General features: G+C 35.0%; 1 protein-coding gene across 2 annotated transcripts in view; it reads right to left on the bottom strand.

Annotated features, from left to right (window-relative positions):
- LOC150109125 (gamma-tubulin complex component 2-like) overlaps nucleotides 1-24,056 on the bottom strand; it is a 491,041-nt gene that overhangs the window by 222,824 nt on the left and 244,161 nt on the right. For both annotated transcript variants that reach the window (XM_090405736.1, XM_090405742.1), the window contains exon 10: nucleotides 5,695-5,776. In XM_090405736.1, the coding sequence (XP_090261862.1) occupies nucleotides 5,695-5,776 (82 nt within the window). The remainder of the gene's footprint in view (nucleotides 1-5,694; nucleotides 5,777-24,056) is intronic.

The raw sequence follows: 24,056 nt of genomic DNA, 5'->3' as shown, positions 1-24,056 counted from the left end.
CTTTAGGAGAAATAATAACTTCATTCTTCTTACTCATTTATTGTTTGTGCTGTGCCTGCGTGCACATATCTTGTACATAAGTTCTTGAAAATGGCAGCGTGATGTTGCCGAAATATAGAAATATATTAAAATTTATTTTAATGTATATCCTAGTACGTTGTAATTTCCTGAAATAATATAAGTGAAAATGCATAACCAACATCTAAGCCTTTCCACGAGAATTCAATGCTAATAAAATCCAGTTCTGTCCTATTTCCCATAAAAAAAGAACAATTCTTTTCCAGTATTCTTTTTGACGATACTCAAATTTTCAAACAGTTTGAGATCTCTCTTCTTGGAATTACCCTCACATCAAACCTCTCCTGGCATAAACACATCACTATCATTGCATCCTCAGCTTCAAAAAAACTAAGATTTCTCTTTCGCTCAAGATTCACGTTTACTGCTGTTAACATTATACAAATCACAAATCCGTCCAGCTATTGAATACTGCTCCCACACATGGGGGGGGGGTGAGGCCCCTCTACAATCTCTCTCAAAAATGCTTGACTCAATACAGAGGAGAGCAATTAGACTTACTAATGACCCATTTCTTTCCCCCCAACTTTTGCACAGACATCTGGTTTCTGCAGTATGTATATTCTACAAATATTTCCATGGTAAACGCTCATCTGAAATAACATCAATAATTCCTCCACTCAGTACTAAGATCGTTGGAACACGTGCAGCTGCTGCTTATTATCACTTCACAGTACACCCAGAAACAAACAGAACAAGTTTCTTTTCCTCCTCCTCCATCCCTGCAACTGCTGCACTGTGGAACAGTCTCCCACCTGCTGTGTTTCCCAAGGAATACAATTTACAGTCATTTAAATCAAATGTAAACAAGTTCCTCCTTTCCCAAACCAACTACCTATACATTGTACTATAAGTTGATCAACCAACCTCTTGTGTATGGACACAACATTAAAAAATGGCATAAAATGAAATGTAGTAATATCCAAAATTGTAACTGTACTTAGTCTAAAAAAAAAAAAAAAAAAATCATTTCAAGTATTTGAGCCTCCATATCAATAGCAATCTGAAATGGAACTCCCACATCACATTTTTAACAAATAAGTTGAAGCTCATAATTAACAGAGTATACAGAATCAGGGGTGGCCTCTTGCGGGAATAGGTACTTGGGAGAAGGGAGACAACATCAGGTAACACTGAGCCCAGTGGAGTCTAGAGGGGATAATGCTGGGTATAGAAACAATGGCATTTATATGCTTTATACTAACTAATGCCAGGAGTATCCGGAATAAGGGAGAAGAATTGGTGGTGCAGATGGCATCAGCCTGGCCAAAAATTATTGGGATCACTGAGACGTGGTTGACAGAAAAGGATATAATAACAGGAATAGAAGTCACTGGGTACAGCATTTTCGGCAGGATAGGAAGAGAAAGCGTAGTGGTGGAGTACTGCTTATGATAAGTGACGACCTATGTCCTCTAAGAGTGGAGGTTTTGGAAGGCAGTGACACTAATGATTTTGAAAGCATATGGAGTGAGGAAGAGGTGGGCAAGACAGGATATTTAATGGGGTGTTGCTACAGACTCAGGAGCACAGAGGGTGGGGACCAGGAGATGTTTAGACAGTTGAGTTTGGCAAGTGCAAGAAGAATGATTGTTATGGGAGATTTTAACTACAGTAGTATAAATTAGGGAGAGGAAGATGCATGTAGCAATAAGGGAATGGAATTTCTAGAATTCTTGGGGGACAAATGTCTTAGCCAACATGTAATAGAGGTTCAAGAGTTTTGGATTTGGTTATGGCATCAGAAGAGTTGATAATAACTGAGATGACATCTCTCCCACCAGTTGGAGAGAATGACCATATGGTTTTGACTTGGAAAATGAATAGACATGCAGGAGTATCAAAGAGACAGAAACGTATGTGGAATTATAAGGCAGGTGATTATAATAGTCTAAGACGTCAACTTGGGAAAGTTTCATGGAGGGAGGAATTGGAAGGCCAGGATATCATTAGTGCGTGGGAAATTGTGAAAGAATATTTGTTAGCAGCAATGGTAAGTTGTATACCACAAGTGAAGAAGAGGATACAATTTGGAGTAAAGTGGATGACAAACAATATTAAGCTGGAATTGCACTATGAAAAAGCGGCTATGGAAGAGATATAAGGAGACAGGTGAAGAGAAGATGCATGAAGAATATAAGGCACAGGCCAGAAGAGTGACTAGTATGGTAAGGAAGGCGAAACTGGAATATGAGAGGAGATTGGCCCTAAGATTCAAAGAAAATCCTAAGGAATTTTTTACCTATGTAGCCAGTAGGAGGAGAAATGAGTGTGGAAGAATGATATTACAGGATAAAAATGGGAATAGAGTGACTGATGCAGAGGACATAGTGGAATTGTTCAATGAACACTTTATTGGAATATTTCATCCTGGAGGAGTCAGTTTTAATACTAGAGGGATAGGGCAGGTTCAAGGTTTAGAGGTACAGGAGGAGAATGTGTTTCAAATACTGAGTACTGTGGATGTCAGCAAAGCTGTGGGACTGGATGGGATTTCACCATGAGTTTTGAGAGAATGTGCTATGGAATTGACAGTGCCTTTGACCTGGCTTTTCAATGAAAGTCTGGCTGCGGGAAAGGTGCCCATGTAATGGAAGGAAGGTAAGATAGTGCCATTGCATGAGGGTGGTAGCAGACTGGAAGTGTCTAATTATAGGCCAGTTTGCGTGTCATCAGTAGTTGTTAAGATCTTGGAGAAAGTAGTGAGGGACCGTATACAGCATTGGGCAGATGAGGATGGTGTTATCCGTGAGTCAACATGGATTTGTGAAGGGGTGCTCTTGTTTTAGCAATATGCTAGCCTTTTATAATAAAGTTACAAGAGCATTAGATGAGGGAAAGGCATATACTGCCATTTTCTTAGACTTAGCGAAAGCATTTGACAGAGTGCCACATGAGTCCATAGACTTTGTGTTTCTTAGGAAGGACCTCCCACGATGAGTATTTTGACTCCATGGAGGCCTGAATAATAATAATAATAATAATGTGTTAAAAAAATTTGTAAATGCAGCATTTTTAAAATGCTTATACTAATCTTGGGTATTCCTCACTGCAATATCGTATCACCTATTGGGTGGAGATTACTATAACAATCTACTTCTTTTGATACAAATACAAAATAGAAGAATCAGAGCTATAGCCATTACTGACTTCACACATTCAACCAACAATCTGTTTGGCATTCACAATATTTTGCCATTACATAACTTCTATCTTTATTGTGTATTGTATGTAAAAAAGAACATTGTAAGCTTTTCAGCATATAATGTAGACTATGGTTTTGCTGTGGCCAGAACTTGCTGGTAGTACCCAAGGCAAACAAAGAAATTTTTCATAAATCCTTTGAATACCTAGCAACAAGAAATTACAATAAACTCCCAAATGAAATCAAGTCAATAACCTCAGAATATGCCATCAGAAAAAGAATGAGAGACTACCTCATGGAACAAAATAATGTCGACCTTTATTTTAAATGTATATTATAAGAGATCACTATAACTTATATATCATGTCTAATTATGATTCTAATATATTAAGACAAGTATATGCCATTTTATGTAAGCCCTCATTGATATGGTTACTGGATTTTGTGGCGATTGTATTATTTCATTTTCTGGTAACCAGTATGGCTCGGCCTTTGGTTATACATAAATAAAAAATTTAAAAAATAAACAAATTGTAAAAACTCACTAACTTATTTTAAACATTTGTATAGACTGTGAAAACTATCTGATAATGTATTTTACCCTATTTGTATATAATATAAGGAAAATATTTTTATTTGTCTATAACAAATAATCAGCCCAAAATAAATGTAAAAACCAATCGAAAATGTCGATAGTACACTTGAATTGCATATTTATAAATATTATATCTAAACTTTGTCACCGAAAAAAAAACAACGAACAACAATAAAAAAAATATTTAAAAAAATTACACAGTCTTGCCATAAATACTGTTCTGCATGCCCCTGCATTGCCCGAGCCTGGTTCCATTAGTGGTACTGTGCGCAGCCAACATCCATGTGTTTATTAGTAGAGAGAGAGAGTTATCTAGCTGTAAGAATTAACATGCAGTTGTAGTAATAGCACATCATATGGTTGGAATATGGCCATCATTTATTTTCAATACGCTAAGAACAATTAAGATCAGTATGATGTTTGTTTATCAGACTTGAACCATTTTAATGATACAGAAGATGCATCTGACTGCCAAAAAACAGGTTGACCATGCTGCATCAGGATGCAACAGCTTGTGAGGGCTCTGAAGGCATGCCTCCACTGTAACCCTGTAAGAACTCAGAAAGTGACGTCATAAGAGGAGAATGTTTCACGTTTACTATTGTTGTTCTACGGGACAACATTTCCTAACACCACAACTTATACTGTAGAGTGATAAAATCAAAGCCACTTCTTTGGAGGTATGCGAACAACACAAACACACACAGACATCCTCTTCACAGATGAGATCAACTGCCTAAATGATAGGATAACCTTGGATGGTCAAACAGTACATGCCAATGCACCCAGGATTTCGAGGATATCACCCCATATCAGTGAGTTTTGCGGAAGGTGATGTATGAGGGGATATCTAAGTTGCATTCTGCAAGAAAGATCAAAACCTTTTGCCAAAGTGTGTGTCAAGACACAGTGTTGTTCAGGGGCTGTAACCTGCGGTAGTACAGCTCCCCTTCCCCCCGAACGACACCTCGTTTCGCAGGCAGTGGACCTTTTAACAGAACTCAGCCACTGAGCACAAGACAAGGACCAAACAACAGTGGTTGGAGGAAAATGTGCCCAACCCACACATCACAGTCTGATTGACCTTCTAGTCCTGAACTGAATCCATTAGACTTTGAATTATGGTTGGAGCTTGAGAGAGAAGCCTGCAAGAAACAACACCCCAGCATGGCCAGCCTGAAGATGGATTTGGAGGAAGCAATGGCAGCGTTTCCAGTGGATGTTTTGCATGCTGCAATCGATATGTGGGCTTCAGTAGTGCATGAAGGCAAAAGGGGGACATTTTTACCATTGAGTGCTGCTATATGCATCTTATACCTGTAGTTTGTATATGCTGAAAACTGTAAATGATTTATTGATAGATTAAAGCGCATGGATAGGATTATGTGTTCGTCACACATGTTGAATTGGATTTAAATGGTATTGATGCAAACACAGATTGATAAGAAAATAACTATTTATTAATTTAAAAGCTAATATTTTGCCGGTATTATATCCAGCATCTTCAGAGCACACAAACAAAGTTTGTTACAAATGCGAGACAACTTTTAGTCTTGTGTTGCACACTGCAATTACTCGCACTAGCCCCACTGTTACACCGGATTATGGTTGTTTCACATTTGTAACAAACTTTGTTTGTGTGCTCTGAAGATGCAGGATATAATACCAGCGAAATATTAGGTTTTAAGTTAATAAATAATTATTTTCTTATCAATCTGTGTTTGCATTAATACCATTTAAATCCAATTCAACATGATAAATTAAAGGTTTATGCACTGTTCAAGTTGTAATAGTATTTATGACTAGACTAGGTACTTTCTCAATATGACAAATTAGCAAATTAAAGGTGCAATAAAAATAACCATAAATTACATACCAGCAGTATCATCAATTATGAAGATTTGTTCTCCATGAGGATCATCTAAAGGATGTGGATGAATATAATCACCTTCAATTCCCTACGTTCAAACAAATTTTTAATTTCAATTGGTTTAAAATAAATTATCAGAATTCAAAATTTAGTATTCATTCATTGCTTTTATGTCCAATACATAATGTACATGCTAAATATAAATGAAATTTGTTTTGTGACAATTACAAGCAGAAGTATCAAGAGCAACTGTTTCTCTCTGGTGTCCTACCACCTACCTATTCGTAAGGCACAAACCCTCAAAAAACGAAAATGATGAAATGATAAAACAAAACTAAAATTTCAATATCACTGTACAAATATCATGGATGTTTGTTGAAAAAATGTTCAGATGCAAATCCAAAAAAAATAATTTATCTAAATTTTGATGTCCATTATTTTAAAGTACTGAAAAGTTTCTTAAATTACTTGTCTACTCTTACGTTTCAGAAGAAATTTGTAGTAAGGTTTCAACCAAATAGGTTGTTTCTTCATGATTTTCTCGATTTACAGGTTTAAAAAATGCTTTATTTCATCTCTGAACCTAGAATTTTCTGTTACAAATGGAAATAGCCTTTACTGCTTTGATCTATCTTAATACATATTTCTTTAATTAAATCATACTGATTTAATGTTTCTCTACGTCTGTTTGTTCTTAGAGTCCCATCTGTGGAAATGAACAGGAATCAAAAAGCTGGCAACCAAAGCTGCAAACAGTTTAAATTTTTTTAATTATGTCAATCCCACCCCATAAAAGGTTAAAACTCGAAATACATTAGTACCATGAGTGGACTAAGGATGTTTTTTATTTTCATTTTATTTATTATTATTATTATTGTTTTTTTACATAATTCAGAAATTTCATTCTAGAGACCAAATATGTGGTTTTCTAATACCAGGCATTGAAATTCATCTCCCACCTAAAGGCAATCACACACACACACATTCATGCATATAGTGAGATTTCAACCCACAGATTGCTGAATGGAGAACCAGGTACATTGACTGCTTGGTTCCATCTTTGGCACCCTGTTCTAGTTAGAATCTCACCTAAATTTATTGTTTTATAAAAGTTTAAAACTGACTAATCACCCTCAACCACACTACCGTCCAAGACGTCTATAGACGTCAAGGTTATCATGGATGTGAAGTGCATATTAAAATTGTAATACCATTGATATTACATTGAAATATATGATGGATACGAAGCGTATGAGGATGCGTATTTGATCCATAATGGCCAGTTAGATGATTAATTCTTTCTGTGCTACCTGACCATTCTATATATTTCCCAACACTTCTGTTAAAATATGATTCATGCATATGTTCTAAATGCTTCTTGGTGTTTTATGACACACGAAATCTGATTTGAGTAATAACTGCACTGAGCTACTTCCTCATATTTTATGTTTGGAATGATTTGATTTAGAAGCCAAAGTGAAAATATTAAATTATTATTATTATTATTATTATTATTTCGGGCGACTCCAGGAGTCCTTAGACTCATTGAGGGAGGCCCTAAACATCATGTCCACACAACTATGCGATTACATTCTCACAGTATCTATCATACCTTGTCTTGAACTCGTTCACCGTCATAGCACCCACAACAGACTCTGGCAGCTTATTCCACTCATTTACCACTCTAAAAGTAAAGAACCCAGCTCTAACACCCCTGCTAACCACACTCTTGCCCAGCTTCCATAGGTGTCCCCTAGTTCTCCCACCACCAGTCCTGATCTCAAAAATATCCTCTGAATTAATCCTATAGAATCCCTTTAGCAATTTGAATGTCTCAATCATATCTCCCCTCCTCAACTAGTTTCTGCAACCCACAAATCTTCAACCTGTTCTCATATGGTTCATTCCATAGACCTGTTATCATCTTAGTCACTCGCCTCTGGATTCTCTCCACCTCCTCCCTGTCAAGAAGGAACCGAGGTGACCAAATCTGGGCACAGCAGTCGAGATGAGGTCTTATCAAGGCTCGGTACAGAGGTACAATAACTTGCCTGTCTCTGCTCGTCAAGGTATTTTTCAACAACCAAGTGAGTTGATGAGCTGATTTAGCTACTTTTGCAGTGTGCCTCCTAAACTTCATCTCCCTATCCACCAACACTCCCAAGTCCATGGCCTCAATCTCTTGGAGTACAGTTCCACCAATGTGGTATACTGCTGCTAATCTTTTCACCCCAAAATGCATAACCTTACATTTTGTCACATTAAATTGACATCCATTCTCCTTAGCCCAGAACTCCAATCTATCTAAGTCATCTTGCAAGACTTTGACATCTTCTGCATTCACTATTGCCCTACCCAACTTTGCATCATCAGCGAACAAATGAATTGTTCCACTTAGATCCTTCCCTATATCGTTAATGAACAGATTAAACAGCAGTGGTCCAAGAACAGAACCCTGCGGCACACCACTAGTCACAGGCCGTCTTTTGGACTCTACTCCTGAATAAACTACTCTTTAATATCTCTCCATCAACCAACCACCTATCCACCTCACCAACCCTATATCCATTCCCATATGTTGTAGTTTACGGATTAGTATTCCATGTGGTATCCTGTCAAACGCCTTTGCCAGGTCCAGCAGTATCACTGTAAACCCATTTCCCTTATCCAGTTCAGCCATCACCTTGTTATAAAACTTGAGCAAGTTACTGAAGCATGATCTACCCTTCACAAAGCCATGCTGTTCCCTGTTTTTTCTTAATTATAAATTAAGAAAAATCAAAATTAGAAATAATTTTGTCTTAGCATGTTATTCAATGATCCAAACTAAGAAATAAAAATGAAAAAATAACTTTACCATATGTTACAGCATAAAAGTCCATTAGTAACTGGTAGTGATCTTTCGTTTTCATTTAACTAACGAACCACTGCTGGCCTGGATGGCCTAATGCAAACATAAGCCATTCCTCCTGCTTGTGACACTCACTTTAGATAAAATCGCATGGAAAAGTTTGTAGAAAGTGAATTTTTGGCACACAAAGGCCTATTAAGTAAATTCCGATCCATATTCTCACTTTTCCACCTAGGATGCCAGCTTTGGCAACCTAGTGGAAAATAATAACGTAATCTAGGCATTAAAATAGTTAATGCATTTCCTAAACAGTATAATTTGCAGTAAAATCTTCACATCCAATATCAATGTCTCTTCTTCCTCAAAACACTACACATCAATTATCTTGATGTATTATAATATGAATATTTTCGCAAAATGTGGGATTACTATTTGGCTTAAACCACAACATAAAATGATGGTACAACATGACAGACTTTCATACTGACTGGGACGTCGCCCAGTTCAGCAAGGCCCCCCGCCCGCCCCATTGTTTTCCAGGGAACCAGGCCAAACAGTGAAAATTCAGCTACTGGAACAAATCCTGAACACACCCCAACTCAACACCACCTGACTTCAAGATTGATACTATCAACATACGAAGCCTGAATGGGAAAGAAATTGAGCTAGCTGAGGAACTGGATAAGTACCAGATTGACATAATAGAAGTGACTTAAAAAAAAAAAAAAAAAAAAAACTGGTGTTCAGGAAATAACAATCAAGGAAAAGAAGGAGTAGCAATAGTATTCAACTAAATATAAGGCTAATCTTCTTGATTTACCTTGTATTTAGTGTAAATCTAATCACAACAAAAAATGTAAAGTTGGTGATCTAAACAGCAGAGTAGGAATGATTGTCAGACAAACAAAAATATTTTGGAAAAATTTGGAGAAAAGAGCAAAGCTAATAATAATGACAAATACTTGTTGGATTTCTGCTCAGGACATGGACTGGTTATTACTCCCACCATGTTCTAACATAAAAATGTGCACAAATTCACATGGAGAGAAGAGGCAAGGAATAAGAAAAGTCTTGTTGACAATGTTTTGTTGATAGTGATGTTTTCTTCCTGGTGCAGGACACCAGAGTGTACAGAGGATTTGAATTTGGAAGTGATCACCATTTAGTCTTGAGCAGGATAAAACTGAATTTCATATTGAAAAGAAGAACATGTAAGAAAGTTTTAAAGCAAATAAAAGGTGAGCAGCTCTCAGATGTGAACTGCAGACTAAAATATACAAACATTATTCAAGAAAAAAATTAAAGAGTTTGAGAACAGGAAAACCAAACACTGGAGATTCAGTGACAAGCCTTGAAGAAAACCCTGATTGATTCAGCCAGAGAGGCATGTGGTGAGGTTGTCTGCAAGGATAGAAAAATCAGAACTCCATGGTGGACACAGGAAGTTAAAGAAGCAGTGAAGGAAAACAAGAAAGCATATCAAAAGTTCCTGGCAAATAAGTCAGCTTGTGCTCTTAGAGAATACAGAGACAAATGCAAGAAAGCTACACACTGTGTAAAACTAGCTAAACAAAAAGTCATGGGAAGACTTTGGTAAGAAGATAAATATCAAGACGGTGGCAACATATTCTGAAGGTTGTTGAAGAAGCTCAGAAATGTTGTAAAAAGAATTAGAGATGATAAAGGTGACATGAAAACAAGAAAAAGATATCCTTGAAGTGTGGAGTAATTACTTTGAAAAATACAAGAGCAGAACAATTGACTACCGTGCTAAAAAAACAGTACAGGAAATAATTCTTGAAAGAGAAAGGATCAACAAGAAATGGACAACTCAGGAAACCCTAAAATTGGTACAAGAGAAAAGAGAACTGAAACTTAAAAAAAAAAAAGATAATTCAGAGGCAGCAGATGAGTTGTACCATCAAAAATGCAATGAAGTATGGAAAGCAGGAGGATCAGTGCAAAGACATTGAACAGTACTATGGAGAACACAAAACTAGAGAGGTCTACAAACTTATAAGAAATGTCAATAGCAAGTGGCAAACAGATCAGTAGCAGTCAAAGATGAAGATGGTAAAGTATTGATGGACAAGACCAAAATCATACACATGGACAAGATATTGCAGCGAACTATATAAAAATCAACTAAATAATACTGCAACAGAAGTAATCAAAGAACTCAAAGCAATCTCTCCACCAGCAGAGATCTTTGAAAATGACATCTTGGAAGAGGAGATGAATAAGGCTATAAAACATCTCAAGAACAACAAGTCCTGGAAATGATAACATAATAGGCAAGATGCTAAAATATGGGGGAGAATCAGTTGTAAAAAAAAATACATCAGCTATGTAATGAAATATGGAGATCAGGACATGCCCCCGAAGAGTGGAAAAAATTGGTCTTGGTTGTTTTCCATAAGAAAAGCAGTGCTTTAGAATGCACCAATTACAGAACTATTACACTAATGAGTCATCTTGGCAAAGTGCTGATGAAAATACTACCAGAACGCCTGAGGGGGCATATGGAGGCACATCTTCCGGATGAGCAAGTTGGATTTCGACAAGATCGAAGTACAGTGCAACAAATACTTGCACTAAGACTAATAGCAGAGAAAGCTTGAAGAAAGGACAAAATGATATATTACTGTTTCGTAGACTTCCAAAAAGCTTTTGATAATATTGACCAAAATATAACATGGACTGTCTTGGAATCCTATGGTGTGGACAATAAATTGATCTGCCTGCTGAAAGATATAAACAGCCAAGCACAAACAAAAATCAGGATAACAGGTGTGACTGGAGATTGGTTTGCCACTAATCAAGGCACAAGACAAGGGGACCTAATATCACCAATCATCTTCATCACACATCTGGGAAGAATACTAGATAAGATTAAAGAAGAAGGTGGAGGCATTTCAATAAATGGCATGAGAATAAACTACCTCTGCTTTGCAGATGGCATCGTCCTGATTGAAGAAGATGCAGCACGGCTGGAACAGACATTGCAAACACTATACACAGAAGGAAGAAGATATGGACTAAATGTCAACTTTGAAAAAACTAAAACAATGATATTCGGACAACAGGAGTTACTGAACAGAGTTACGATAGACAGATTTCAACTGGAAAATGTGGAACACTTCACATATCTTGGATGCCACATGGCGCATGACTTGGACCCCAAAAAAGAGATAAAAATTAGAATACCCAGAGCAACAACTATTTTAAAAGCCATGGACAAAGTATGGAAGAGCCGAGCTATAAAGATGCAAACTAAACTGAGCATTGTAGAAACCTGTATCTTCAGCAGCATGCTCTATGGATGCGAGGCCTGGGTACTCCTGAGAGAATCTGAAAGGATGATATTAGGATTTGAGAGGAAGTGCTATAGAAAGATCTTGAGAACAAGTTGGATCCAGAGTGTGAACAATGAAGAAATCTACAGACGAATACAACCAAAAGAAAACTTGATCCAGAAAATAATCAAAAGGAAACTACATCTCTTTGGCCATATATGTAGAATGAACAATGAGAGGAAAATAAAAATGCTGCTGTTTGGGATGATTGAAGGAAAGAACAAAAAAGAAGACCAAACAGAGAATGGGGCGATGACATTGCCAAATCCTTTGTAACGACTATCTGAAGTTATTCCTCAATTAGGTACTGGCAAATTTATTTGTTTAAGCTGCGCCAGCCAATACCTTTAGGTTAGAAGGACTCTTAACCAAGCAACAACTCCCAGAAAATATACAAGACTGATCAATCTATCAAATACCACAATGAGTCTACTGACTCAATGGAGATACCTGTAATAATAATAATAATAAAAATACACTTAATATCAAATTACCTAAATCACTTATGCTAATTTTCGTTTGCAGTCGTGGTCTCAATTAACCAAATCTATTCTGCTCAGGTTCTGATTAAAATGAGTGGTGCATTGGATTCATTCTCAGGCCTCAAGTCAGTTCATTTATTGAAATCTTAGGAATACATATCCAAAAATATACACTCAGCTAAATCAATGGCATTCTAGGTTATAAAGCTAATTATGGCAACCAAAATCGATACAATTGAATCTTATCGTGAATTTTTACTACTAGATTATTTCTTAGGTCTCATCAATACACCGATCTATAATTTCTCCCAAAAGTTATTCTACTGACTTTGTTAACTATTTCACATAACATGCATAACATATTTCATCTATACAATCACTCATTAATATGTTCATGGAGCTTTGACACTGCTACTAAATAATCACTAAGAGTTCTATATTAGAATGTTCTTGCTTACTAATTCACAACAATTCTTCCCTTTCTCAACAAAAGAAACATTCAACGTTGTACATTACCAACTCTCAGGAATTTCATCAGGTCCGTCACTTAATCTTCAACTATTCTTGCGAACTGCTTGCTCTTTGTCTGGACGATTGTCTCACATGGCTTGACTTGGAACTCATTATTAGGTCTCTTCCTCCGAAGTGGACTAGAAACAGCTCAGCTTAATTTTGATACATGTGATCGTTCATGGCGATCATCAGGTACAGATCTCTATGGAAGGCCGACCATGTGTCCACGCTTGGCCTGCTTCTTTGCCGCTTGTCTCCATCTGACATGCTGTTCCGATGGTCATATTCAGCTACTCATCTCCAAAGATGTTTTGAGCCAGAACCCTGGAACCACGGGAGTCCATGCCGACCAGCAGAGGACTATCCGGAACCCATGAAGAGGCGAGAAGAAAAAAGCCTTCAAAAATGGGAGCAGACCCCTTTTATATTACCTCTCTGGCACCCTTCTCACTGCGTCACATTTTGTCCTCAATACCGATCTTTTCTGCATGCGAGACAATCTTCTTTGCAGTGTCTTCTGGGAATTACAAGCGCATGCCGGTCCTCATGCATACTCGATTGCCGCAGGCCAAACATTTATCCGAAAGTTTCGCCAGTGAACTTTGAACTCTTATTCTTACAACAGAATAAACATTTTTCATAGAATATTTCTTTTGTTGTTAAACTTTACAAAATAGATTACATTCAGTACTTTTCTATAGAGTAATTCTACATTAAAGGTATTCATTTATAATTCCTTGAACAATCTGCATCTTTACTTATGTACAAGTATATCTGGTTGATTTGTTAAACTTGTTAAATCCTGAATGAAGTATTTAAAAAAAAAACTCTTCATTGAAGATCTAACAACACCATGAGTCAAAAAACAAAGATCTGTATTTAAGTTTTGTAGATCTGGAAAAGGCATATGACAAGGTGCGAAGAGAGAAGCTATTCAAAATGCTACCGTTGTATGGATTCAATACTCTATCTTATCTCTAACCATCACCCACAATTCCATATGCAAACAAAAACATGTGACGTCAACGACATGTTCCCTCCCAGGGAAATTCCAAGCATTGTCAGTGGGGCATTATATCAAGCAATACTTAGTCTTTATCTGAGTTGTAAATGAGCAGTTAGAATTGAAGGAAGTATACAAGAAGATGGTTTAATGTTAAATCTGGCATCAGACAAGGATGTACATTATCCCCTCTGTTATTCATTATCTATATGGATCACATTATGAAGGAAATTGGTATTAAACCTGATATCAAAATTGGAGATGGCTCTTTGCTTTATGCAGATGATGTTATACTTCTAAATAAATGTGCTACAAGTCTGCAAGATTCCCTGACTAAATTGAATAACTGTTGTAATAGAAATGGCATAAAAGGTCAGCAATAATAAGACAGAAACAATGAAAATAGGCAGAAGTATTGAAAATTTCAACAGCATTGTGAATGGAGAACATATAGAAAAAGTAAAACATTTTTAAAATATAGTAAACCTATAGAAAAAAGTAAAGCATGATTTTTAGTGAAGATGGTAAATTAAATATGGACAACAGAATCAACAAAGACAGTATGGTGGAAAGTCAAGTGAATAAATTTATATGGAATAAGAGAGAAATTAGTCAAAACACTTAAATTTGCTGTATACAAGACTGTGCTCAAACCAGTTTTAACTTATGGATCTGAGAGCTTGGTCAGAAGTAAAACACTTGACCAAAGACTACAGACTGCAGATATGAGAGTCCTGAGAAAGATTAGGGACATGAACTGATGGCATCAATGGCAATATCATATAAACACGTTCGCTGCCACGCTCCTCAGGCATAGTTTGTTACTGCATGCCAAGCACTTACACTTCTACAAGGTCAGTATGAGTTATCTCATACCTGGCTTATCAGACAGAATTTTGTTTCATAAGACAACTACGAGTAATCTTGTATCACCCCCCACCTATGTCTTACATATGCTGACGACTGTGTAACTTGAGTTCAGAGTCAGTGACATTCAGCATTCAGTGCAATAAGGTTTATTGCATCTAGTCGTACAATTATTTAAAATTATCTAAATATATGGCCATTAAAAGAAATGGCCATGGCGTATATGAAGAAGATGAAGAATTAGAAGCTTACGCTAATATGAGTGATGATGAATGGAATGAATTATTTGGTTCCGATTCTGAAGATGATTACAATCCTACAGACGACTCTAGCGATGACTCAGATGATGATATATCGTATATAAATATATGTATATCTTGAAAAAACTTAAAAAAATTTTATTTGCATTAATAAATACACAGTTTACGCAACAATACCTTTTATAATATACTATAATTTTGCTGAAATTATTTTCCTTCTACCAAGCCCCCAGGTGTGCACTCTGCTTTATTCACAAGTCAAGGATCCAAATTAACGTGCTTATACTACAGGTTAACTTGTACTTGGCATAGAAGGTCAGTAATCAACATACAAGTATATTCATAGTTGGCTTGGGAGGCTCATATACCAACTATGAGTATACTTGTAGTCGGCAGCGAACGTGTTAAAAATGAGGATTATTAGGAAAGACCTTGACATTGTCAGCATCCAGGAATGTGTTAGCAGAGCTAATCTCAGGTGGTATGGTCATTTAAACAGAATGGGAGAGGAAAGATTAGGAAAAGAAGTGTTCTCTGCCAGGTTGGCAGGAAAAAGACCAAGAGGAAGACCAAGATATAGGTGGGTTGATACAGTAAAAAGTGCCTTAGAAGATAGAAATATAAGATCTGATAATGTTGGAGTCTTGACAGGTAACAGATTGATTTCGAGGAAAATTGTATATAGGAAGTTAGCAATGATGTAAATTTTTCATGTAGTACTAAGATATCCTGTACATCTCTATGATGAACTCCACATCAAGTTGGAATTTTGGAAGAGTTTGACAATATGTGTAAATCTCATCATTAACATAGTTACTACTTCCTATATTTTGCCAAACTAAATTGCAATCATAAAGGAAATACACAGGTAAATAGATATGAGCATTTATGTAAGCTCTCATTAAGAAAGATTGATATTAGTAAAAAAATGAAGCTGAGTCTAATAAAAGCATCTATTTCAAGATGCCTTTTATAGTCAGAGGTATTTAATAACTAGAGGCAGCTCTGGCTATTGGACTGAAGATCTAAGAATGAGTTTTTCAGATAAATTTGGTGATGTTTTCCATTCAAATAAAGCCAAAAGAAATTTGGCTTTGTTTGAGTTAATTGATTCTTATGCTTAACTGATTTAAGCAGAAATCAATTCATGAAAAAATTTTTTCAATTTACTACTACCTTGAAGAACCTGACTTAACAAATCTGGGTGGAAAAGACTGTGATATTCCTGGAAGATGTTCTTAGTATTTATTGCATGAATACTTTTATTTTGCAATGTTTTGCGATGAATTAGCATGAGAAATGATACTGGTGCAAATTGTTTTGTTAAAGGACAACTGAAGAAGATAATGCTTGGTGACAACAGTCTTTGTCATCCTCTGAATTACACATTAATGCCAAAATGTAGAGTACAAATATCAAGTTGTCCATGAAAGGTTTGAATTTTTCTTTTCTTTTTTTTTTTTTGAAATATACAAGCTCATGTTAAAGAAATACAACTTACCTGGTGTGTTTAACACTATTCACAGATAGTGCAATTTAAAAAAGTTACATCTTCTCCATAAATTGTGCATAAACATCCTAAAAAATTATCACTTTTATATTATGAACAAATCAATCCATTATGGCAAAAAAACTCAGATTAAAATGATGATTTTGTATTACCAAGAAACTAAGCTATAGTAGGCTACAAAAAAGAGTTGAAAACGTAAATAAACATTTCGCTGCTTGTTTACAAGAGGTTGTGGAAATCACTCACGTAGACCTCTTTTCAATCTAAGAAAGGCTTCAATTAAATGCCACATGAGAAATGTCTGTATAAATACAAATTTATACAGTCAACCAAATTTTATTTTTACAGGTTTAATATCATAATGCAAAATGATGATATAACATCACAAACAGGATCCAAAGAAACATAACTGTGGAATTTGATAGGTGAGATTATTAAAAATAAGAAAAATGCTAATATGAGGGTGTGCTTAAGAGTCAAAGCTGGATGACTGGGAGGAGACCTCCAACATAGTCTTTTAAGGAATAAGAGAACTGACCAGGGATTCTGACCTAATGTCCAATCCTTACTTTCTCGTGGTGCACCCTATTAGATATCCACCTGGATAATGAATGAATGAATGAAGATGGGAGATTTAGCCAACCAAATTTTATTTTTACTGGTTTATATCAAAATGCATAACATGAAAAATTTCATGATGACTGGGAACAAAATGCAACTCAAGTGTAAGATTGATACCATCAACATAAGAAGCATCAATGAATAGATTAGAAAAAAGAAGACAAAAAAAGGTGAGATCATTCTAAGTAACAAATACAAGCTATTATATTCAAGCAATAACATTCAAGGAAAAGAAGGAGTAACTATAGTATTCAACACTAAACACGAGGATATTTTCTTCAATGGCAAGCAATATCCTGGAGTGATGTGGGCAAATCTTTGTAAATCTCAGAATGGGAACTGGACAATAAGACTTATTTGTGCCTATAGTCCTATAGAAGGTTCTACAATGTAAGAAGTGGAGAATTTTTTTGAGGCATTAGAGTAGGCAGCTGACACAATGAAAACAGAAAAGTTGGTGCTTGCTGAAGATCTAAACAGCAAAATAGTAAATGATTAGCAGACATATAGAAATGTTTTAGGAAAATTTGGAGAAACAAGCAAAGCTAATAATAATGATATGCTTCATTTCTGTTCAGCATGGAGTAGTAATTACTACAACCATGTTTAACATAAAAAACTGCAAAAATTTAAATAGAGAGAAGATGCTAGAAATAAAAAAGTCTCATTATGGTGTTTTCCTGCTGGTTCAGGATACAAGAGTATAAAGAGAATTTGAAATTGGAAGTGATCACCATTTACTGAGAAAAATGTAAGAAAATGAAGCAGCGTGTAAAACTAGCTAAACAAAAGTCATGGGAAGACTTTGGTAAGAACAGTGGAAATAAATATCAGAAAGGTGGCAAAATGTTATAAAATCTATCAAAAAAGTTTAGAAATTGAGAAAAGAGTATTGTAAAAGGAATCATATGATAAAAGTGATATGAAAACTGAAGATAAAGATAATCCAGATGTCTAGAGTAATTATTCTGAGAGATTACTAAATGAAACTAGAAGTGATAGCATGGTGGTAGAAAACACTCAATGGAATGCAATCAGGAATACATATCAATACCTGAAGCGGAAAAGCCATCAAAAACCTAAAATGTGAAAAGGCAGCAATGCAACCAGAAATGTACAAATATAGAGGTATAACAGTTTTGCAGTTCCACACTGCATAATTCAGAAGGCCTGATCAGAGGGTTAAATTCCAGGAGATTATGGGTTCTCATAGTACCCATTTATAAAAAGAGAAATAACATTCAATGTGAGAATTACCAATGAATTTCCCTATTAAGTGTTCCTAGTAAGATTTATGCAAACATACTTGAGAAACTGCTGAGAAAATTTGTGGAAAGGAAGCTTAAAATGGAGAACAAGAAGCTGGATTTTGGCCAAATAGATTCTCAAGAGAAATAACATTCAGTTTAAGACAAACATTTGAGAAATCATGGAATATAACAAAGACCCGTATTTTAGTTCTGTACATCTGGAAAAGCATACATGACAAGGTGCCATAAGAAAAAAAAACAATTCCAAATGGTACAATTGTATGGTGTTAATGGGACTTTATATCAAGCAATACTTAGTCCACATTGAGGTTGTAAGTCAACAGTTACAGTAGAACTACTGAAGGAGGTACAAGAAGATGTTAAATCAGGTGTGAGAAAAGGGTGTAGATTATCTCCATTGATATTCATCGATATGAATCACATTATGAAGTGGTATTAAACCTGATATTAAAATTAGTCGAGCTGAGATGTTAATCTCAGCTCTTTACATTAAGCAGAAAATGTTATACTTCTAAATAAATCCAGTACAAGTCTGCAGGATTCCCTGGCTAAACCAAATAACTGCTGTAATAGGTTAGGTATGAAAATCAGCAATAAAAATAGGCAGAAACACTGAAAACTTACCTACATCCTGAATGTAGAATCTAAAGAACAGACAAACATTTCAGATATTTTAGCACAATTTTTAGTGAAGATGGCAAATTAAATATGGAAATTAACAACAGAATAGGCAAAGTAGGTCTGGTAGGAAGTCAGCTGAATAAAGTTATATGGAATAAGAGAGAAATTATTCAAAACATTAAACTGAGACAAGCTGAGAGATACACACAGTGAGCTAAAGAAACAATGATTTGATCACCAGTTATTCTACTGTGCGGGAAAAAAAAAAAAAAAAAAAAAAAAAAAAAAAAAAAAAAAACAGATAAAATTAATTAAATATTTAGGAACTACATCAAAACTGTATGCAAGACAGTGTTCAAACCAATTTTAACTTATGGATCTGAGAGCTGGGTTAGAAATAAAACACTTGATCAAAAATTGGAGATCACAGATATAAGATTTCTAAGAAAGATTAGGAGTGAACAGATGGCATCAATGACAGTATCATATTAAAAATGAGGATTTAGGAAAGAACTTAACATTTTTAATATTCAAGAATGTGCTAGCAGAGTTAATCTCAGGTGGTATGGCCACTTAAACAAAATGGGAGAGGAAAGGTTAGCAAAACAAGTGTTCTTTGCTAGGATGGCAGGGGGAAAAAAATCCAAAGGAAGACCAAGATTTAGATGGATTGATACAGCAAAAAGTGCCTTAGAAGGCAGAAATATTATAAGATCTGATAATACAGAGTCTTGACAGATAACAGATCAATTTTGAGGAAAACTGTTGCCAGAAATTAGTAATGATGTGACTCCTTCATGCAGTACTTGAAAAATCTCACATAATTGTTTTGCTTGTTATGTTTGTTTTCTATATATTGAATGAAAAATTAATTAATAAGCAATGCTTTTTTTTTTTTGTATTATAAAGTAATCTAAAAATATATAGAGTATGCATGTGTTCACATTTAGTAACGCATTATCCGCTTAGTATTATCACAGCCACCATGTGGGTAAGCAATATAAATATAAAAGAAACTTAAATCTTGTTATAAGTAGTAAAGTTGCTTACTGTATGTTGTAATCCTTTCTTTTAGTGTTGCATGGTGATCAGCATTCATTCATTCATTGTAGAAATTATGGACTTTACAACCATGTTATAAATAACTATTTTAATTTCCCAACGTTTTGACCTTCAATTTAAAGTCATCATCTGGAGTATATACAAATATACAAGAACAAGCTGAGAGATACACACAGTAAGCTAAAGAAACAATGATTTGATCACCGGTTATTCTACTGTGCAAAAAAAAAAAAAAAAAAAAAAAAAAAAGATAAAATTAATTAAATATTTAGGAACTACATCAAAGCTAAATTCTATTTAAGATAACATGGGAGAAACATTCTTTCATATAGATAGTTTTCTTACAGTAACAATGATGTCCCATTTTTTACCATGACAATTGTTATATTAGATTTAAGATTCTGGATTATCTACAGTCCTGTTTATAGTTAGCTCTTAGGGAGAAAGGTTCCGTGGGTAGAATACGTGCCTTCCATATGCTTAGGAATTTTAGACTATCATTATTGTTCAGATTGAGGTGGCTGATAAGAATCTCACAGGCTTCCTTAAATTTGTGTTTCATACCATGTTTTGGTGTGATATAAACAACTGGTGCTTTTCCATAATAAATTTAGTTTAATCCTTTATCCTAGTGTGAGCAAACAAAGTTTGCACCTGAAAGTATCTTCAGGACTGGGGTAAGGTGGTGCAACACCAGGGAGACTCCTTGCAAAGGTGGAGCAAGCTACCAACACTCCTATCTCAGTATCTCCCATAATGCAAAACACATCTCCTTGCGGATATGTCTAATGTTATGCATTAATGGAAGGGCCACTACCCAGACTAGTTTTGACCTTTATTGAGGTCTCTTCAGTGGGAGCCAGGCCCAAGATGGTAGCTTGCTCCACCTTTGCAAGGAGTTGCCCTGGTGTTGCACCACCTTACCCCAGTCCTGAAGATACTTTCAGGTGCAAACTTTGTTTGTTCACACTTGGATAAAGGATTAAACTAAATTTATTATATTCTAACCAAGTGAAAAATAAACTTTCAACATCTTTCTCTAAATCCAGAGTAATTTATTAAAAAGGTGGCACACCATTTGGCAACTCCTATAGGTAGAGATGACCTTGCTAATGCTTCTGGCTGGTATCTCCACTTGGGCCTGGCTCCCACTGAAGAGACCTCAATAAAGGTCAAGACTAGTCTGGGTAGTGGCCCTTCCCTTAATGCATAACATTAGACATATCCGCAAGGAGATGTGTTTTGCATTATGGGAGATAATTCGGGCTGTCTATACCTTAGACTATTGGCCAGAGTGGTGCTCGTTCCCCAAGACCATAAATTCTTGGGGAACGAGAGTATTAATAACACAGTTGCAAAGTCCATAATTTCTAACATATATGTTGTAATCCTTAGGGAATAGCACAGAAATGCTGTGTGTTATTTGTATGTTTGTTTACCGTAGTGTCTATATGTCACTGTTACTGTACAACATGTGAGCACTCTAGTCATGGCAGCCATTTTGTCACTTGAGTTTCACTTTGAATCTTGGTAATGGACATGTTCATTAATTGTTTTTAGAACAGCGGTCGGTAGGTAACAGGAATGCGAGAAAGAAAAGTAGGCAAGCAAGGAATTAGAGCTGGAAAGATCTAATAAACTACAAAGTTAAGTTCTTTAATTTCAGGAAAGTTTTTATATGCATCTTTAATACTCTTCAAGGATACATAACTCTGAAGTTAATAACTGAAGCAGATTACAGTGTATCAAGCTTTCATATATGAGAAGCAAGTGATATATGTTCCAAGGAACAATATGGAATCTGTAGTACAAATCCATATTGGAAATGCAATTGGAACTGCTCAATTAAATGTATTCCTTTTGTCTGAGTGATTATTCTTCATGCCTACTTCAGAAAATGAAAGATAGATGCATTAAAGAAACTTGGTTAAGGAACTAGAAGACAATATTCAAGTATGCAAATGTAAGTTTCTGTGGTTTAGCAGTTCAGTGAGAAGTTTTCAGTACTGAGACCACATTATGAGGTAAATAAAGAGTTTAATAAAAATAAACAATTAAAACCCGACAAGTTTTGTAAGTCATAAGATGTACATTTTTAGATGTTACTGGTACATAAAAGTTTTACACAACAAAAGCCTACTAACAACTAATTACACATATTAGATGTTTCTGATAAATTCACAACTGCTACATATAAGTAATCAAAAACATCTAATATGTGTAATTAATTGTTAATAGGCTTTTGTTGTGTAAAACTTTTATGTACCAGTATCCCTGATGATGTAAGTCTTACAACTTACGAAACTTGCTGGGTTTTAATTGCTTCTTTTTTTATACTCTTTATTTACATCATAATGTGGTCTAAATACTGAAATCTTCCCACAGAATATTCAAGTATATTGGTCAAGTGAGGGCTTTAGCTATTGTATTTAAGGAATTTAAGAAATAAGATAGACTGAGTGAGTAAAACATAAAAGGGAAGATATATAGAACAGTGATAACATAGATGCTGAAAAGAAAATTTCCATATGGTCAAGTGAAACTACAGAACTTTCAGATGAATTCTATGTTCAGCTCATTTTGTAAAATGTTTAATGTTATGTACTGAATTTAACAGTGAGAGGTAGAGTATGAGAAATTATTATTGAGCTCATATTAATTGATTCTTAGAAGGGCCATGTAATTATTTGTATGTCTTAAGACGTTAGAAATTAATTTAATATTTTTAATTTTATAAGGAATGTCAGATCTCTTTAGAGAGATACAGTGAAGTACTAAGAATTTTTATCTGTTTGTAAATATATGTTTATAGTAAATAGTTTAATTTTTTTTATATCTTCGTATTTTCTATATATATATATATATATATGTATATTTTATATATATATATATATAGCTTCGTTCTTTAGAATACACATGTTGATCCTTAAAGTTAATGCACCATCATGGATACAAATCTGAAATTCTAACCAACTAAAATAAAATTATAATAGTGTTACCTTCCTCCACAACTGACTATTAATATATAGTTTGGATATAGGTGGGGAATAACATACTTGGAGCAATCAAGCTCTCTCTTTCAATAACAGTACTATCATAATATCTTATACACCTCTTGAGGGTACATATCAGAAATTTGATGATGATGAAATCCTAACATTCCTTTCTCTTATAATCTTTGCTAAGATTGCAACTGCAGAAACATTCTGAAGTTTTTCCATTTTGAAACATGTCAACAATTATTCATTTAATAAGGAATACTGACTGTTATTCATTATATGATTTTCCTTATTTCTTGAATAAATCATCTTATATTAAATGGCATCCCAATTGTTGTTAGGTTTGTTTTGCAAAATAGTGAAACATCTATTAGATCTGTTTTGTATGTTAGCTTATAGCGTTCCACTGAGCCTAACATGGGGGCAGACAAAGCCAATGCAGTTTCCTTATTTTCAATGAATTAATTCTCCACATCCTGTACACTGTTTGTGCATCTGTAAAAAAAAGAAAGTGAAGTCTCCCATGATCTGCAGTTTACTCTCTTGTATTACTGAGATTAGATCTAATATAATGCTATCTTTTGTAGATTCATACTGGCATGGGTTCTATGACCTCTCTAGCTTTGAAAGCATTCAAAACAGAGCCTACTTTACTGCAATAAATTTAATGGATAAAAAACATGCCAAGGAAAATAATGAGTTTATAAAAAGCAAATTCTTTTCCTTGACTTTACAGCTTGTTTTAATTGATTTAATTTCAATTGATCTTGATTAAATAATCTGTAAAACATTAGATTTAATTGAATCAAATTTCTACATTGGTTAACTTGAATTTGAATCAATCGATTCACATTTAAAAATGAGAGTAACATCTGTAAAATTAATAACAGCAGTAGAATATTAAATCATCATCATCATTTATTTATAATTTTACAATTATAAATAGGGAAAC

Source organism: Typopeltis vanoorti, chromosome 2 (assembly GCF_054136105.1).
Source record: "Typopeltis vanoorti isolate ZY-2024b chromosome 2, IOZ_Tvanoo_1.0, whole genome shotgun sequence".
Lineage (NCBI taxonomy): Eukaryota > Metazoa > Arthropoda > Arachnida > Uropygi > Thelyphonidae > Typopeltis > Typopeltis vanoorti.
This window is presented reverse-complemented; position numbering and strand designations above follow the sequence as displayed.